A 12,532-nucleotide genomic window follows, 5' to 3' on the forward strand; every position below is an offset into this window, starting at 1 on the left:
GGGATCGAACCTGTGTCTCCTGCGTTGGCAGGCGTGTTCTTTACCTCTGAGCCCCCTGGAAGCCCACGCATATACACATAGCCACTGTTTTTTAGGACTCTTATATAGGCCGTTGCAGAGTACTGAGCAGAGTTTCCCGTGCTGTACAGCGGGTCCTTACTAGTTACCTATGTTATATATCGCACTGCGATATATACTTTTGTAAGTAGGTCTATTTGTAACATTTTTTTTTCCTTTTTTTAGATTTCGAATCTCATAACGGGAGGTATTCTGAACACACCCACCAAACAATAACAAAGGGACGCAGGAAACTCTGGGAGGTGCCGGATCGTCCTGGGCTTGGCTCCCCCTCGTGGTGGCAGGGGGATATAACAACTCCTAGGGCTTGGGGAAGGAAATGGCAGCCCACTCCAGTACTCTTGCCTGGAAAATCCCATGGATAGAAGAGCCTGGTAGGCTACAGTCCGTGGGGTCGCAAAGAGTCGGACACGACTGAGCCACTTCACCTTAGGGCTTGGGGGCTGTTTAAAGGAAGAGATGGAGAGACACGGGCTTCCCTGGTGGCTCAGCCAGTAAAGAATCCGCCTGCAATGCAGGAGACCTGGGTTCCATCCCTGGGTTTGGAAGATCCCCTGGAGAAGGGAATGGCTGCCCACTCCAGTATTCTGGCCTGGAGAATTGCACGGACCCCAGTCCGAGTCAGACACGACTGAGCGACTTTCACTTGGAGAGATATATGTATGTATGCAAATCCATATTCAGAGCCTTATCTGTACAGAGACATGCTTCTGAAAACTGTCGCAAAAAAAGCAAGGAATTCTGTGTTAACCTATATGAGAAAAGGCTTCCCAGGTGGCTCGGCGGTAAAGAATTCGCCTGCCAATGCAGGAGACCCAAGAGACATGGGTTCGCTCCCTGGGTCGGGAAGATCCCCTGGAGGAGGGCATGGCAACCCACTCCAGTCTTCTTGCCTGGAGAATCCCATGGACAGAGGAGCCTGGCAGGCTACAGTCGATGGGGTCGGGTCGCAAACAGTCCAGACACAACTTAGCGACTGAACAACTGCTACTTGGGGAATACTCAAAGGAGATATAGCTCTTATAGGAGATACGCTAGGTAGCTACCTAGCTAGGTATCTGCACAGATGCATGGATGTCCACACATATACACACATCCACAGACGTCCAGCTGTGTCACAGAAATGTAAAGTGACATGTCCCCCACATCATCCGGGTTGTGTGTGTGTGTTTGTTTGCGTGAGATGCAGACCCCATGGCTTCACTTTTCACGGCACTGGTCACGCAGAGAAGCGGGTCCGCCAGGTTCAGATCAGCCGGTTTATCCTCGACAGCCTCCCCCGCTCCCGCTCTTTTCCAGCAGAGCCATTTACACCTCCTTGTCACCTTCTCGCAATCGGAACACCACCCCCTCCCCCCAGATGAGAAGGGAAGGAAGCCGGGAAGAGGGGAGAGGGAGCCACCCGGGGGAGGCACGCACTAGGTTTCCGGGATGCTGTTTCTCACCCTCCTCCCCGCTGGGGGTCTTGCTTTTAAGGTTGAGGCAGGCGGGAGTGGTCTCCCGGCTAGCTCAGTCGGTAAAGCCTGAGCCTCTTAAAAGCGAGGCAGACGGGCATGGCAGTCCAGAAAGGTCTGCAGTGGGGGTGGTAGGGCTGGGGTAGAGATGAGGACCTGGAGCAAGGACCCCCGAGTCCGGGCTGAACCCGGGCTCTTCATCTCAGAGCCAGGACATCGAGTCCCGCGAGGACCCCAGGACGGTCGAAAGCCCGGGAGCAGAGCCAGCGGGCCGGGCCCCCTTCCCTTTGATTCCGGGGTCTTTCCTCTGGAAAACTGCTGCTGTCCCGGGGCCCAGAGGCAGAGAAAGGAACAGACAGATGAACGGAGGAAGCGAAACGGAGCGGGAGAGAGACCAAGCGCACAATCACACACACACACACACTCTTCATTTGTTCATCCAGCAACATTTGTTCGGTTCTGGGGACCGTTTTAGGGGTTGCCACAGGGTTTCCCATCCTTGTACTACGGACACTGGAGGTCCAGTGGTTCTTTGCTGGGGGTGGGGGCTGTCCTCTGCCCCGGAGGATGCAGCATCCTTGGCCTCCACCCAGTGGATGCGGAAGCGCCCTCCCGGGTCAGGACGCGCGGAAGAGCCTCCGAGCCCGGCCGAAGGGGCCCGCCTGGCTAGCGCCGCGTGCTGGCGACTCCCAGGACGTGACCGCCCCCATCCCCGGGCCCCGCCGCCCCCGGCCTGCAACGAGCTTATTTCCCGGTGTGTGGCGAGGAGAGACGCTCCACAAACACGGAAACAGGTGGCCCGGGTGCCCCGGCAGGTGGAGAGAAGTCAAGGGCGTGCAGAGAACCCAGAATACCCCGCCTCCCCAAGCCCCGTCCACCGCCCCCTTCCCGCTAACGCCGACACCAGGCGGAGGTGGGCTGGGGGTCCTTGGATAAATGCGGAGCAAACACCTCGGGTTGCGAGGTCTGCGGGGGAAACGGGCAGAGAAATCTTCCTTCCGGGAAGCATCCTTGTCCTGACCTGAGAAACCCCTCCTGTGGGCGGGCGCTCCGCTCCGCCTTTCTCCCCCCACGCCCTCTCTCCCCGTCTAGTCTCCTCCGGCTTCCCTCCGCCCGCCTCTCCTCCTCGGGCATAAAAGCTGGAGTCTCTCGGGAGCTGGGACCCAGACCGGCCGACAGGAGAAAGGTGGCGGGGTCTGCCCACTCCAGCGAGGTGAGACCGAGGCGGGGAGGCTGGGGTCCTGGGAGGATGGAGATGCAGGCGGGAGGGGATGCGGAGAAGGGGAGGGGGAGGTGGGGAGGGACACAGGTGAGGCAGGGAGGGGGCTGGGAGGTCCGGGACAGGGGCTGGGGCCAGTGAGGAGGCGGCGTTCCAGGGCTGGGGGCGGGTTAGCGAGTGGATAGGGGAGGCACGGTGGTGGTCCGTGGCCCTGGTTTTTATTTGGAGGATGAGTGAGTGCTTTCCAAGGTTGTGTTGGTTTCTGCTGTGCGGTGACGGGAGTCAGCTATATGTGAACATAGACCGCCTCCCTCTTGAGCCTTCCTCCCATCCCACCCCCATCCCACCCCTCCAAGAAGAAGGTCATCATAGACCACCAAGCTGAGCTTCCCACTAGCTATCTGGGGCTTCCCTGGTGGCTCAGACGGTAAAGAATCCGCCTGCAATGCAGGAGACCTGGGTTCGGTCCCTGGGTCGGGAAGACCCCCTGGAGAATGGAGTGGCTACCCACTTGGGCATTCTTGCCGGAAAACCCCATGGAGAGTGGAGCCTGGTGGGCTGCAGTCCTTGGGGTCGCAAAGAGTCTTGAGCCTTCCTCCCACCGCCTCCCCCCTATTCTTCCCCTCTAGGACATCACAGAGCCCTGGCTTGAGCTCCCCACTAGCTAGCTATTTTACACGTGGTGGTGTGTATCTATGTCAGTCTTACTCTCTCAATTCAGGCCTCTCTGGTTCTGAAACGGGTCACTCATGCACTGCGGGGTTTGGAGGGGCATATTCTATGTACTATGTATTATGTATCAGGGCTTCCCTGATAGCTAAGTTGGTAGAGTCCCCCTGCAATGCAGGAGACCCTGGTTCGATTCCTGGGTCGGGAAGATATGCTGGAGAAGGGGATAGGCTACCCACTCCAGTATTCTTGGGCTTCCCTTGTGGCTCAGCTGGTAAACAATCCGCCTGCAATGCGGGAGACCTGGGTTTGATCCCTGGGTTGGGAAGATCCCCTGGAGAAGGGAGAGACTACCCACTCCAGTATTCTGGCCTGGAGAATTCCATGGACTGTGTAGTCCGAGACTCAGACATGACTGAGCAACTTTCACACTTGCACACACACTTACATTCTATGTACTGAATATCCTGTTACTTACTTACTTTGGGATTCTCCCTCCACCAACTCTCATTTTACTTAAAGAAATGTGCTCCACATAAAGTTAAAAAATTCAGAAGTGTTCGTTTTAATTCTTGATTATATATTTATGACCCAAAATGTAGAGATGAACCTTCAGTTAACAACAGGATATCCTGCACTTTACAGTATATTAAGAGACAGAGAAAGATAAGTACTGTATGATTTCACTTACATGTGAAGTGAAGTGTGTGTTAGTTGCTTAGTTGTGTCCGACTCTTTGCAACCCCAAGGACTGTAGCGTGCCAGGCTCCTCCATCCGTGGGATTCTCCAGGCAAGAATACTGGAGTGAGTACCCATTCCCTTCTCCAAGGGATCTTTCCAACCTAAGGATCGAACCCTGGTCTCTCAAATTTCAGGCAGATTCTCTACCATCTGAGCTACCAGGGAAGCCCACTTAAATGAAAAGTGAAAGTGAAGTCGCTCAGTTGTGTCCGACTCTTCACGACCCCATGGACCCCCCTGTCTATGAGATTTTTCCAGGCAAGAGTATGGAATGGGTTGCCATTTCCTTGTCCAGGGGATCTGTCTGACCCAGGGATCAAACCTGGGTCTCCCACATTGCAGGCAGACACTTTACGTCTGAGCCATCAGAGCCTCAGACCCACTTACGTGTGGCATCTTAAAAAAAAAACAAAACCCCACAGAAGCTCAACCCAGTGCTCTGTGACAACCTCGAGGGGTGGGATGGGAGGGAGGGTCAAGAGGGAGGGGACGTGTGTGTACCTATCGCTGATTCATGTAGCTATATGGCAGAAGCCAATGCAACACTGTAAAGCAATTATCCTCCAATTAAAAATTTAAAAATAAAAGTTTTTTAATTTTTATTTTTTTAAATTATGAAAGTATGATCACACATTTTACAGGACACTTGGAAAATACAGAACTAGGTTACGTATAGTTCCACTGTAATTACAGTTGTTTTTTTTTTAAATATCTGAGGCCATCCTTAAGCCTCTCGTGCGGGTCCGGGAGCAAAGGGCCCACTCGGTGGGGTCGCGAGGCGCCGAGACACCGCCCCCTCCCCCACCCAATCTCGGTCGGAAGCGTAAGGTCTCGAGATCCGGCTCCGGGAGCGAAATTCAAACTGCCCGCTGGTACTCGGTGCCGCGCAAGCGCACAGCCGCACTCCCGAACTCGGCGTAGCGCAGGCGCACAGCCGCACTCCCGAAGGCTACTCCTGTAATTAGTTTTTTTTTTAATAGACAAATTAAGATTTTTAGTTGGAGTTTCAATATCAAATTGTCAAAAATTAATAGGATGAATCGACAGAGAAGTAGAAGGATATAGTAGACTTGAAAAGCACTATGAACCAATTCAACGTAATTAAGATTTATACAATTTTCACATAACAGCAGGATACAAATGGTATTCAAGTTCCCATAGAGTATAAACCAGGAGACACTGGAACACATCCAGGGACATAAAACAAGGTGCAGAAATTTCATGGTGTAAAAGTATTGAAATCACACAGTCTGTGCTTCTATCACTGTGGAATTATGCTAGAGATCAGTATCAAAAGATATTTGAAAATAAACCACATATTTTCAAGCGCAATGTGACATTTACCATGAGGGATCTTTGGGGAAAAAATATAAATTTTGAGGGGAAAAAAAACCCACAGAAATTTCTGAAGGTGGTGGATACATCTATTGCAATGATGGTGTTATTGGTGAAAGGTCATGTCCACACTCACCAAGAGGCATTCTTTAAACATGTTTCATGTTTTTCTTTTTTTTTTCGTATCAGTTATACCCCAATCAAGCTGCAAAATTAGCAAATAACCCCCCTGCCCTTTCTCTGCAGCATTCCGCAGCACCCAGCCCTCCAGCCCTGAGATGCCTCTGTCTGTTCGCCTGCTCCTTCTTGCGGTCCTCCTCAGCCTGGCCGAGACTCCAGCCTCTGCCCCCGTCCACGGGGTGAGACCCACCTGTCACTGCACACCTGTCACTGCCCTCCCGGGAAAGGAGCTCTAGCTTTCCTGGCTGGGCAAGAGGGACGTCCCTAGCGGTCCAGTGGTTAAGACTCTGTGTTTCCAATGCAGGGGGTGCTGGTTTGATCCCTTGTCTGGGAACTAAGATCCCACAGGCCACACGGTGCAGCCAAAAATTTAAAAAAACATTTTTTTTTTCTTAAATAAGAAAGACTGAATTCATCACTCTGGTCCAGGGCAGGGGTGGGGGGCGGGTTAGAACAGATCACAGGTGGAATACGAGGGGGTCAGGGCTCAGCTTATCCAAAGCAAAAACACCCTAATGATTAGCGTTGGCCCAGAGATGCCCAAAGCTGCCTTCTAAGGCAGAGCTTCCCAACAATGTAAACTTTGAGTGCTGTAGCAAGCAGGAGAGTCACCTGGAGGGGCCCTGTATCTTCATTTTGCACTGGACTCCCTACATCAGTCCTCAGAACCCACGCTGGCATAGAGTAAGCCCACAATAATTTTAGTCACTCAGTTGTGTCTGACTCTTTGCGACCCCATGGACTGTAGCCTGCCAGGCTCCTCTGTCCGTGGGATTCTCCAGACAAGAATCCTGGAGTGGGTTGCCATGCCCTCCTCCAGTGCCCTCCAGAGGATCTTCCTGACCCAGGGATTGAACCTGTGATCTTCCTGACACAGAAACACAGAGATTGAACCTGCGACTCTTAGGTCTCCTGCACTGCAGGTGGGTTCTTTACTGCTGAGCCACTGGGGAAACACAGATTAAGCCAAACGACTTCACAGAGTGGTGACTGAGCTGCGGCGGGCGGTGTGCTGACCCAGGTCCTCCCAGCCGTGCAGACTGCGCTTCCCATCTCTCTGAGCCTTGTCTCTCTCATCTCTATCTAGGGGCGAGGAGGCTGGACCCTCAACAGTGCCGGCTACCTCCTGGGTCCCGGTGAGTGACTCTCCATCCCTGCCTGGCGCCTGTGAGCCGTGTGTTCGCAACTCGAAACTCCCAGCCCTATGGCCCCCGGCCCCCAAAGCCCATGGGCTTGATTTCCAGACCGGTCTTGGGGGTTAGTCTAGGGAAGTGATGTGCGCCGGGATCCCGGAGCCAGAGCGCTGGCTTCAAGTCCCGGCTCTGCCCCCGGGGGCGGGTGTGCAGCCTCCACGCCTCGGCTCCCCGGCCCGTGACAGCGGGCGCAACGCTGTCCCCACACTGTGTGAGGGTCAGACAGACCGGAGCACTTCCTGCCACGATCCCCCGTCCCCTCTGCCCGACCCCCCTCCCCATCTTCACTGGGCGCTTGCTGTACCACTGGAGACGTGCTCTTGGGACAGTGCAGTCGGTCAGGCACCAGGAAGTGTGGCAGAAACCATTCGAGGTTTGCTGCAGACGCAGGTGGGCTCAAGCCCCAGTTCTGCCACCTACGGGTTGTTTGTTGTTCAGTCATTCAGTCGTGTCTGACTCTTAGACCCCAAGGACTGCAGCATGCCAGACCTCCCTGTCCATCACCAACTCCCGGAGTTTACTCAACTCATGTCCATCGCGTCGGTGATGCCATCCAACCATCCCATCCTCTGTGTCCCCTTCTCCTGCCTTCAGTCTTTCCCAGCATCAGGGTCTTTTCAAATGAGTCAGTTCTTCGCATCAGGTGGCCAAAGTATCGGAACTTCAGCTTCAGCATCAGTCCTTCCAGTGAATATTCGGGGTTGATCTCCTTTAGGGTGGACTGGTTTGACCTTGCAGGCCAAGGGGCTCTCAGGAGTCTCCCCCGGCTGGGGTGGGGGGTGGGTAACCGGGCAGGTGTCTGTCTCTCAGAGCTGCGCCCCCGCCTGGTCAGCCCGTGCTCCGTCCCTCGCCCGAGCGGTGCTCTGGGACCACCGGCTGTGTGTCCTCTCTGCCTCTAACGACCTCCTGGTCTTGCTTCCCCACCCCTTGCAGTGCTCCCCCCTCCCCCGAGGGCAGACAGAGGCCAGAAGGAGAAGACGACCCTGGGGATCCTAGACCTGTGGAGAACCATTGGTGAGTAAAGGCAGGAAAAGGAGGGCCCACCCCATCCCCTCTGCCCCACCTGCCGGCTCTGGTTTCAGAAACCCGCTGTGTGTGGGCTCCCTCCTTTGCTCTGACACTCACGAGTTGAGGGAGCCTGGGAGACTGACTGGGGCTTCCCTGGGAACCCACCTGCCCACGCAGGAGACATAAGAGACATGGGTTCGATCCCTGGGTCGGGAAGATCCCCTGGAAGAGGATATGGCAACCCACTCCAGTGTTTTTGCCTGGAGAATCCCATGGACAGAGGAGCCTGGCGGGCTACGGTCCATGGAGTCGCACAGAGTTGGACACGACTGAACGACTGAACACGAGAGAGTGATGCTGTTTGTTTCAAACGCCTAAAACGGTGTTATGAAGCCTCCTCACAATTCTGTAGTGTGGTCAGTGAGACTGCATGGAAAATTCCTAGCAGAGGGTCTGGCAGATGGTGGGAGCCAGGTGAGTGTCGGTGGTTCTAAGTATCTCTTTGCAGGGCCCCCCATCCACTTCCTCTTTGCTCAGCCCCGATCCTGTTTACCTCCTCGTCGTGCCTGGCTGGGTACCATCTCTGAGACTCCCCTCTCCCCCTTTGGCCTCTCAATGGAGAGAACCCTGGGGGCATGTGGCCTCGGGACATGTGGGTAGACACAAGAAGGCTCAGGGCGACCTGAAGGGAACCTGCTCTTCATCACCACCTACCAGATGCGGGCACTTAACTGTATCTCGGGCAGAGTTGCTCAACCTTAGCGCTGTTTACATTTGAGGCTGAACCGCTGTGTGTCAGGGGATGTTTAATAACGGATGCTTTTCAACTGTGGTGTTGGAAAAGACTCTTGAGAGTCCCTTGGGCTGCAGGGAGATCCAACCATTCCATCCTAAAGGAGATCAGTCCTGAATATTCATTGGAAGGACTGATGCTGAAGCTGAAGCTCCAATACTTTGGCCGCCTGATGCGAAGACCTGACTCATTTAAAAAGACCCTGATACTGGGAAGGATTGAAGGCGGGAGAAGGGGACGACAGAGGATGAGAGGGTTGGATGGCATTGCCAACATGATGGACACGAGTCTGAGCAAGCTCTGGGAGTTGGTGATGGAGAGGGAATCCTGGCATGCTGCAGTCCATGGGGTCGCAAAGAGTCGGACACGACTGAGTGAACAGCAACAACGGGTCTCCATTCATTAGATGGTGGTAGTTCCTCCAAGTTGTGACAACCAACAATGTGTCTGGAAATTGCCAAATATCCCCGGGTGAAGGGGGTGAGGGACTGGGGAGGAAGTAGGGGGCGTTGGTTGGCCCCTAGATGAGAACTGCTAAGTAGTGTATGATTCCAAGGAAATCAAGGAAGTAAAACCAGCACTGCCCTGGTTAAGAATCCGCCCTCCAACGCAGAGGACACACGTTCTGTCCTCTATCCGGGGAGACCCCACGTGCCACGGAGCCACGAAGCCCAAGCTCCGCAATAAGAGGAGCCCCCACACCGCAAGGAAAAGCGGCCCCCATCCGGCACAACCAGAAAAAACCCTTGCAGCAACAAAGACCCAGCACAGCCCAAAAAATAAAGACAGAATTAAAAAAAAAAAAAAAAACCCGCACAGCGCACAGTCCCAAACCGAAAACCCCAAAGGCTTACTGACATGTGTCTCTCTTCCTAGACGGCCTCCCCTACTCCCAGTCTCTGCTGGCCTCCGGGAGTCTGGGGGAGACTGCTGCCAAAGCAGAGACCGGAGGTAAAGACTGGGGAACTGTGAGAGGTGGGGCGGGGGGAGCGGGGCTGGGAGGCTCGGGGAGGCGGGAAGGACCCTGGGCTCACCCACGGGCCCCGCACCTATAGCCACAGGCCCTAGCCCCAACCTCACGTGCTCAGCTTCCTGTCCCCCTCTAATTTCAAACAGTCCCTGGCGTTTCCTGACACTCTGGCCCGTTTCCAGCTATGACCCCACGCCCGGACCTTGGCCCCCTCCCCCAGTATCACCCTCCAGTTTAGCTCTAGCTGAGATGTGAACCTCAATCCCTCCCTCTGACCTCGAGGTTCACTCCAGCTTGACCTCTTTCCTAAATAAGATCTGGGGACTTCCCTGGTGGCCCAGTCGCTGAGACTCCAAGCTCCTAATGCAGTGGCCCCTGGTTCAATCCTTATTCAGGGAACTGCATCCCACGTGCTGCAACTGAGAGTTTGCATGCCGCAACCAAAAAAAAAAAAAAAATCCTGTCCACAGCAGTGAGGGCTTCCCTGATAGCTCAGTTGGTAAAGAATCCACCAGCAATGGGGAAGACCTGGGTTCGATCGCTGGGTTGGGAAGATCCCCTGGAGAAGGGAAAGGCTACCCACTCCAGTGCTCTGGCCTGGAGAATAGTCCATGGGGTCACAAAGAGTCGGGCTGAGCGACTTTCCATTTCACACAGCAGTGAAGATCCCACATGCTGCAACTAAGACCCAGCACAGCCAGATAGATAAATATCTTTTTTTAAGTAAAATAAATAAGATCTTTGTTTCCAACTTTTACACTCTGAACTCTGTACTCATCCTCAAAGGCTTCCCAGGTGGTATGAGTTGTAGAGAATCCACTTGCCAGTGCAGGAGATGTAAGAGACTCGGGTTCGATCCCTGGGTGGGGAAGATCCCCCGGAGGAGGGCGTGGCAACCCACTCCAGTGTTCTCGCCAGGAGAATCCCATGGACAGAGGAGCCTGGTGGGCTACAGTCCATGGGGTCGCAGAGTCAGACGCGACTGAGTAGGCACATGCACACTCATACTCAAACATGATCTGTCCCAGCTTTGGTTTCTGAGTTTCTTGAAACACTGGGTCTGTTCACTCTAGGATCTTGGCACCCAGTCTTGCTTCAATCTAGAAAGCTCTGTTCCTTTTTTAAATTTTTGACTGTGCTTTGCCCCTTGCGGGCGGGATCTTAGTTCCCCGAGCAGGGATGGAACCACAGCAGTGAAGGAACCAAGTCCTAACGACTGGGCGTCCAGGGAACTCTCTAGGAAGTTCTGTTTCTAGAGTTTTGCGTGGCTAGATCCTTCGTGTCATTCAGAAACCAGCTTAGTCATCACCTCTTCCATATAATGGTCACCTGCCCGTTTGATCTGACATTAATCTATTTCTCTCTGTCCCACATTGCAGGCAGATTCTTTACCATCTGAGCCACCAGGGGAACCCACTTACTAGCAGCATTTACCACGATATGATTCTCCCTCCTTCATAGTTTTACCTACTTATACTCTGTCTCCTTCCAGGAAAATCTAAGCTTCGTGAGAGTGGAGAGACCTTCTCCGTCTTGCTTACTGCCTAGTGCGATGGATGGTGCATGGTGGGTGCTCGGTAAATATCTGTGAAATGAATGAACTAAATTAACCAAGTGCAGGCTCACATACCACTGACCCAGCCGACTACAGACAAAGCCAACGATCAAGCCCCAGCTTTGCCTGCCGTTCTCAAGTTAGATTTTTAACCTCAATTCCACCTCCTTCCATCCCAACCTTATTTTGGGACATGCTTTGACAAGTATCTGGTGGAGGACTACTAAGCCCAGACAGGGGACACCTTCTGATTCACTGCTTCCCACTGCAAACTCGGCTACACTCTGGCTCTTGAAAACACTCCCCAGCATCACCATGTACCATCTCCAAATGGGAGTGCAAGAGGAAAGTAGGCGGGTAGGCGAATAGGAGACGGCAGAAGAAGCAAGGGCAGAGAGGAGGAGCTCTCTGTCCTCGAGAGAGTTGTCAAAACTGAGGTGAACCGAAGAGAGGTTCCTCTCTTGGGTCACCACAACACTCAGAACCTGGCTGGGGTAGCGGTGGGGAATGGAACCATTCAAACTGGCGTCTTTCTCTTGCACAGATCCAGGCGTGCTCGGCCAGAAAGTCCTCAAGGAGGAAGATGCCTGGGTTCCTAGATGTTCCCAGACTTCTGCTCCAAACCTTTGCCCCTCTGGCTCTTCTGAAACCCTGTGTCGTCACCCTCTACTGAGACTGAGATCGTGAAATTAAAATCTCAGGAAGAAAATCTGAAGCACTGGGAGAATTGTTTGTTTTTTTTTTCAATCTGCTGCTGCCAAGTCGCTTCAGTCGTGTCTGACTCTTAGTGACCCCATGCACTGCAGCCTACCAGGCTCCTCCATCCACGGGATTTTCCAGGCAAAAGTACTGGAGTGGGTTTTTTTTTTTTTTCCAATCTACATTGGTTGAATCCACAGATAGAGAACTTACTAATCAGAGGATAGGCTGTATTTCTTTGTCTTCTCTCTCTCTTTTTCGATTGAAATACAGTTGAAATATAAATTATATTTTATTTTCTTTATTTATTTTGGGGCTTTTCTGGTGGCTCAGATGGTAAAGAATCTGCCTGCAATGCAGGAGAACCATGTTCGATCCCTGGGTTGGGAAGATCCCTTGGAGAAGGGAATGGCAACCCACTCTAGTATTCTTGCCTGGAGAATCCCATGAACAGAGGAGCCTGGCAGGCTATGGTCTGTTGGGTTGCAACGAGTTGGACACCACTGAAGCGACTGAGTACCCACTTGAGCATTTAAAGTAACTGTATTCTTTTGGAATTATGAACTGTTAGGTAATGTAATATTAATGCCCATTTGAACACTGAGATTCTAGGGTGTCTCTGCTTGAAAAGATTCTT

The 12,532-nt window shown here is 53.2% G+C and overlaps 1 protein-coding gene across 1 annotated transcript; it reads left to right on the forward strand.

Moving 5' to 3' along the window:
• Nucleotides 1–5,656: 5,656 nt before the first annotated feature.
• On the forward strand, nt 5,657–11,911 carry GALP (galanin like peptide). Its single transcript, XM_086349763.1, has 6 exons — nt 5,657–5,856; nt 6,765–6,813; nt 7,804–7,884; nt 9,548–9,622; nt 11,134–11,218; nt 11,741–11,911. The coding sequence occupies exons 1-5, from the start codon at nt 5,776–5,778 to the stop codon at nt 11,187–11,189; spliced, it is 342 nt and encodes a 113-aa protein (XP_086205889.1). The 5' UTR covers nt 5,657–5,775; the 3' UTR covers nt 11,190–11,218; nt 11,741–11,911.
• Nucleotides 11,912–12,532: the final 621 nt, after the last annotated feature.

This window comes from Bos grunniens, chromosome 18 (genome assembly GCF_055505025.1).
Source record: "Bos grunniens cultivar Pamir isolate PY7600 chromosome 18, Bosgru_T2T1.0, whole genome shotgun sequence".
NCBI lineage: Eukaryota > Metazoa > Chordata > Mammalia > Artiodactyla > Bovidae > Bos > Bos grunniens.

Bases quoted from the DNA above. Each gene is read 5' to 3' on its own strand.
- GALP (XM_086349763.1), top strand. From the start codon at position 5,776: ATGCCTCTGTCTGTTCGCCTGCTCCTTCTTGCGGTCCTCCTCAGCCTG. The intron at 5,857-6,764 runs GTGAGACCCACC...ATCTCTATCTAG, and splicing joins CCTCTGCCCCCGTCCACGGG to GGGCGAGGAGGCTGGACCCT. The intron at 6,814-7,803 runs GTGAGTGACTCT...CACCCCTTGCAG, and splicing joins CGGCTACCTCCTGGGTCCCG to TGCTCCCCCCTCCCCCGAGG.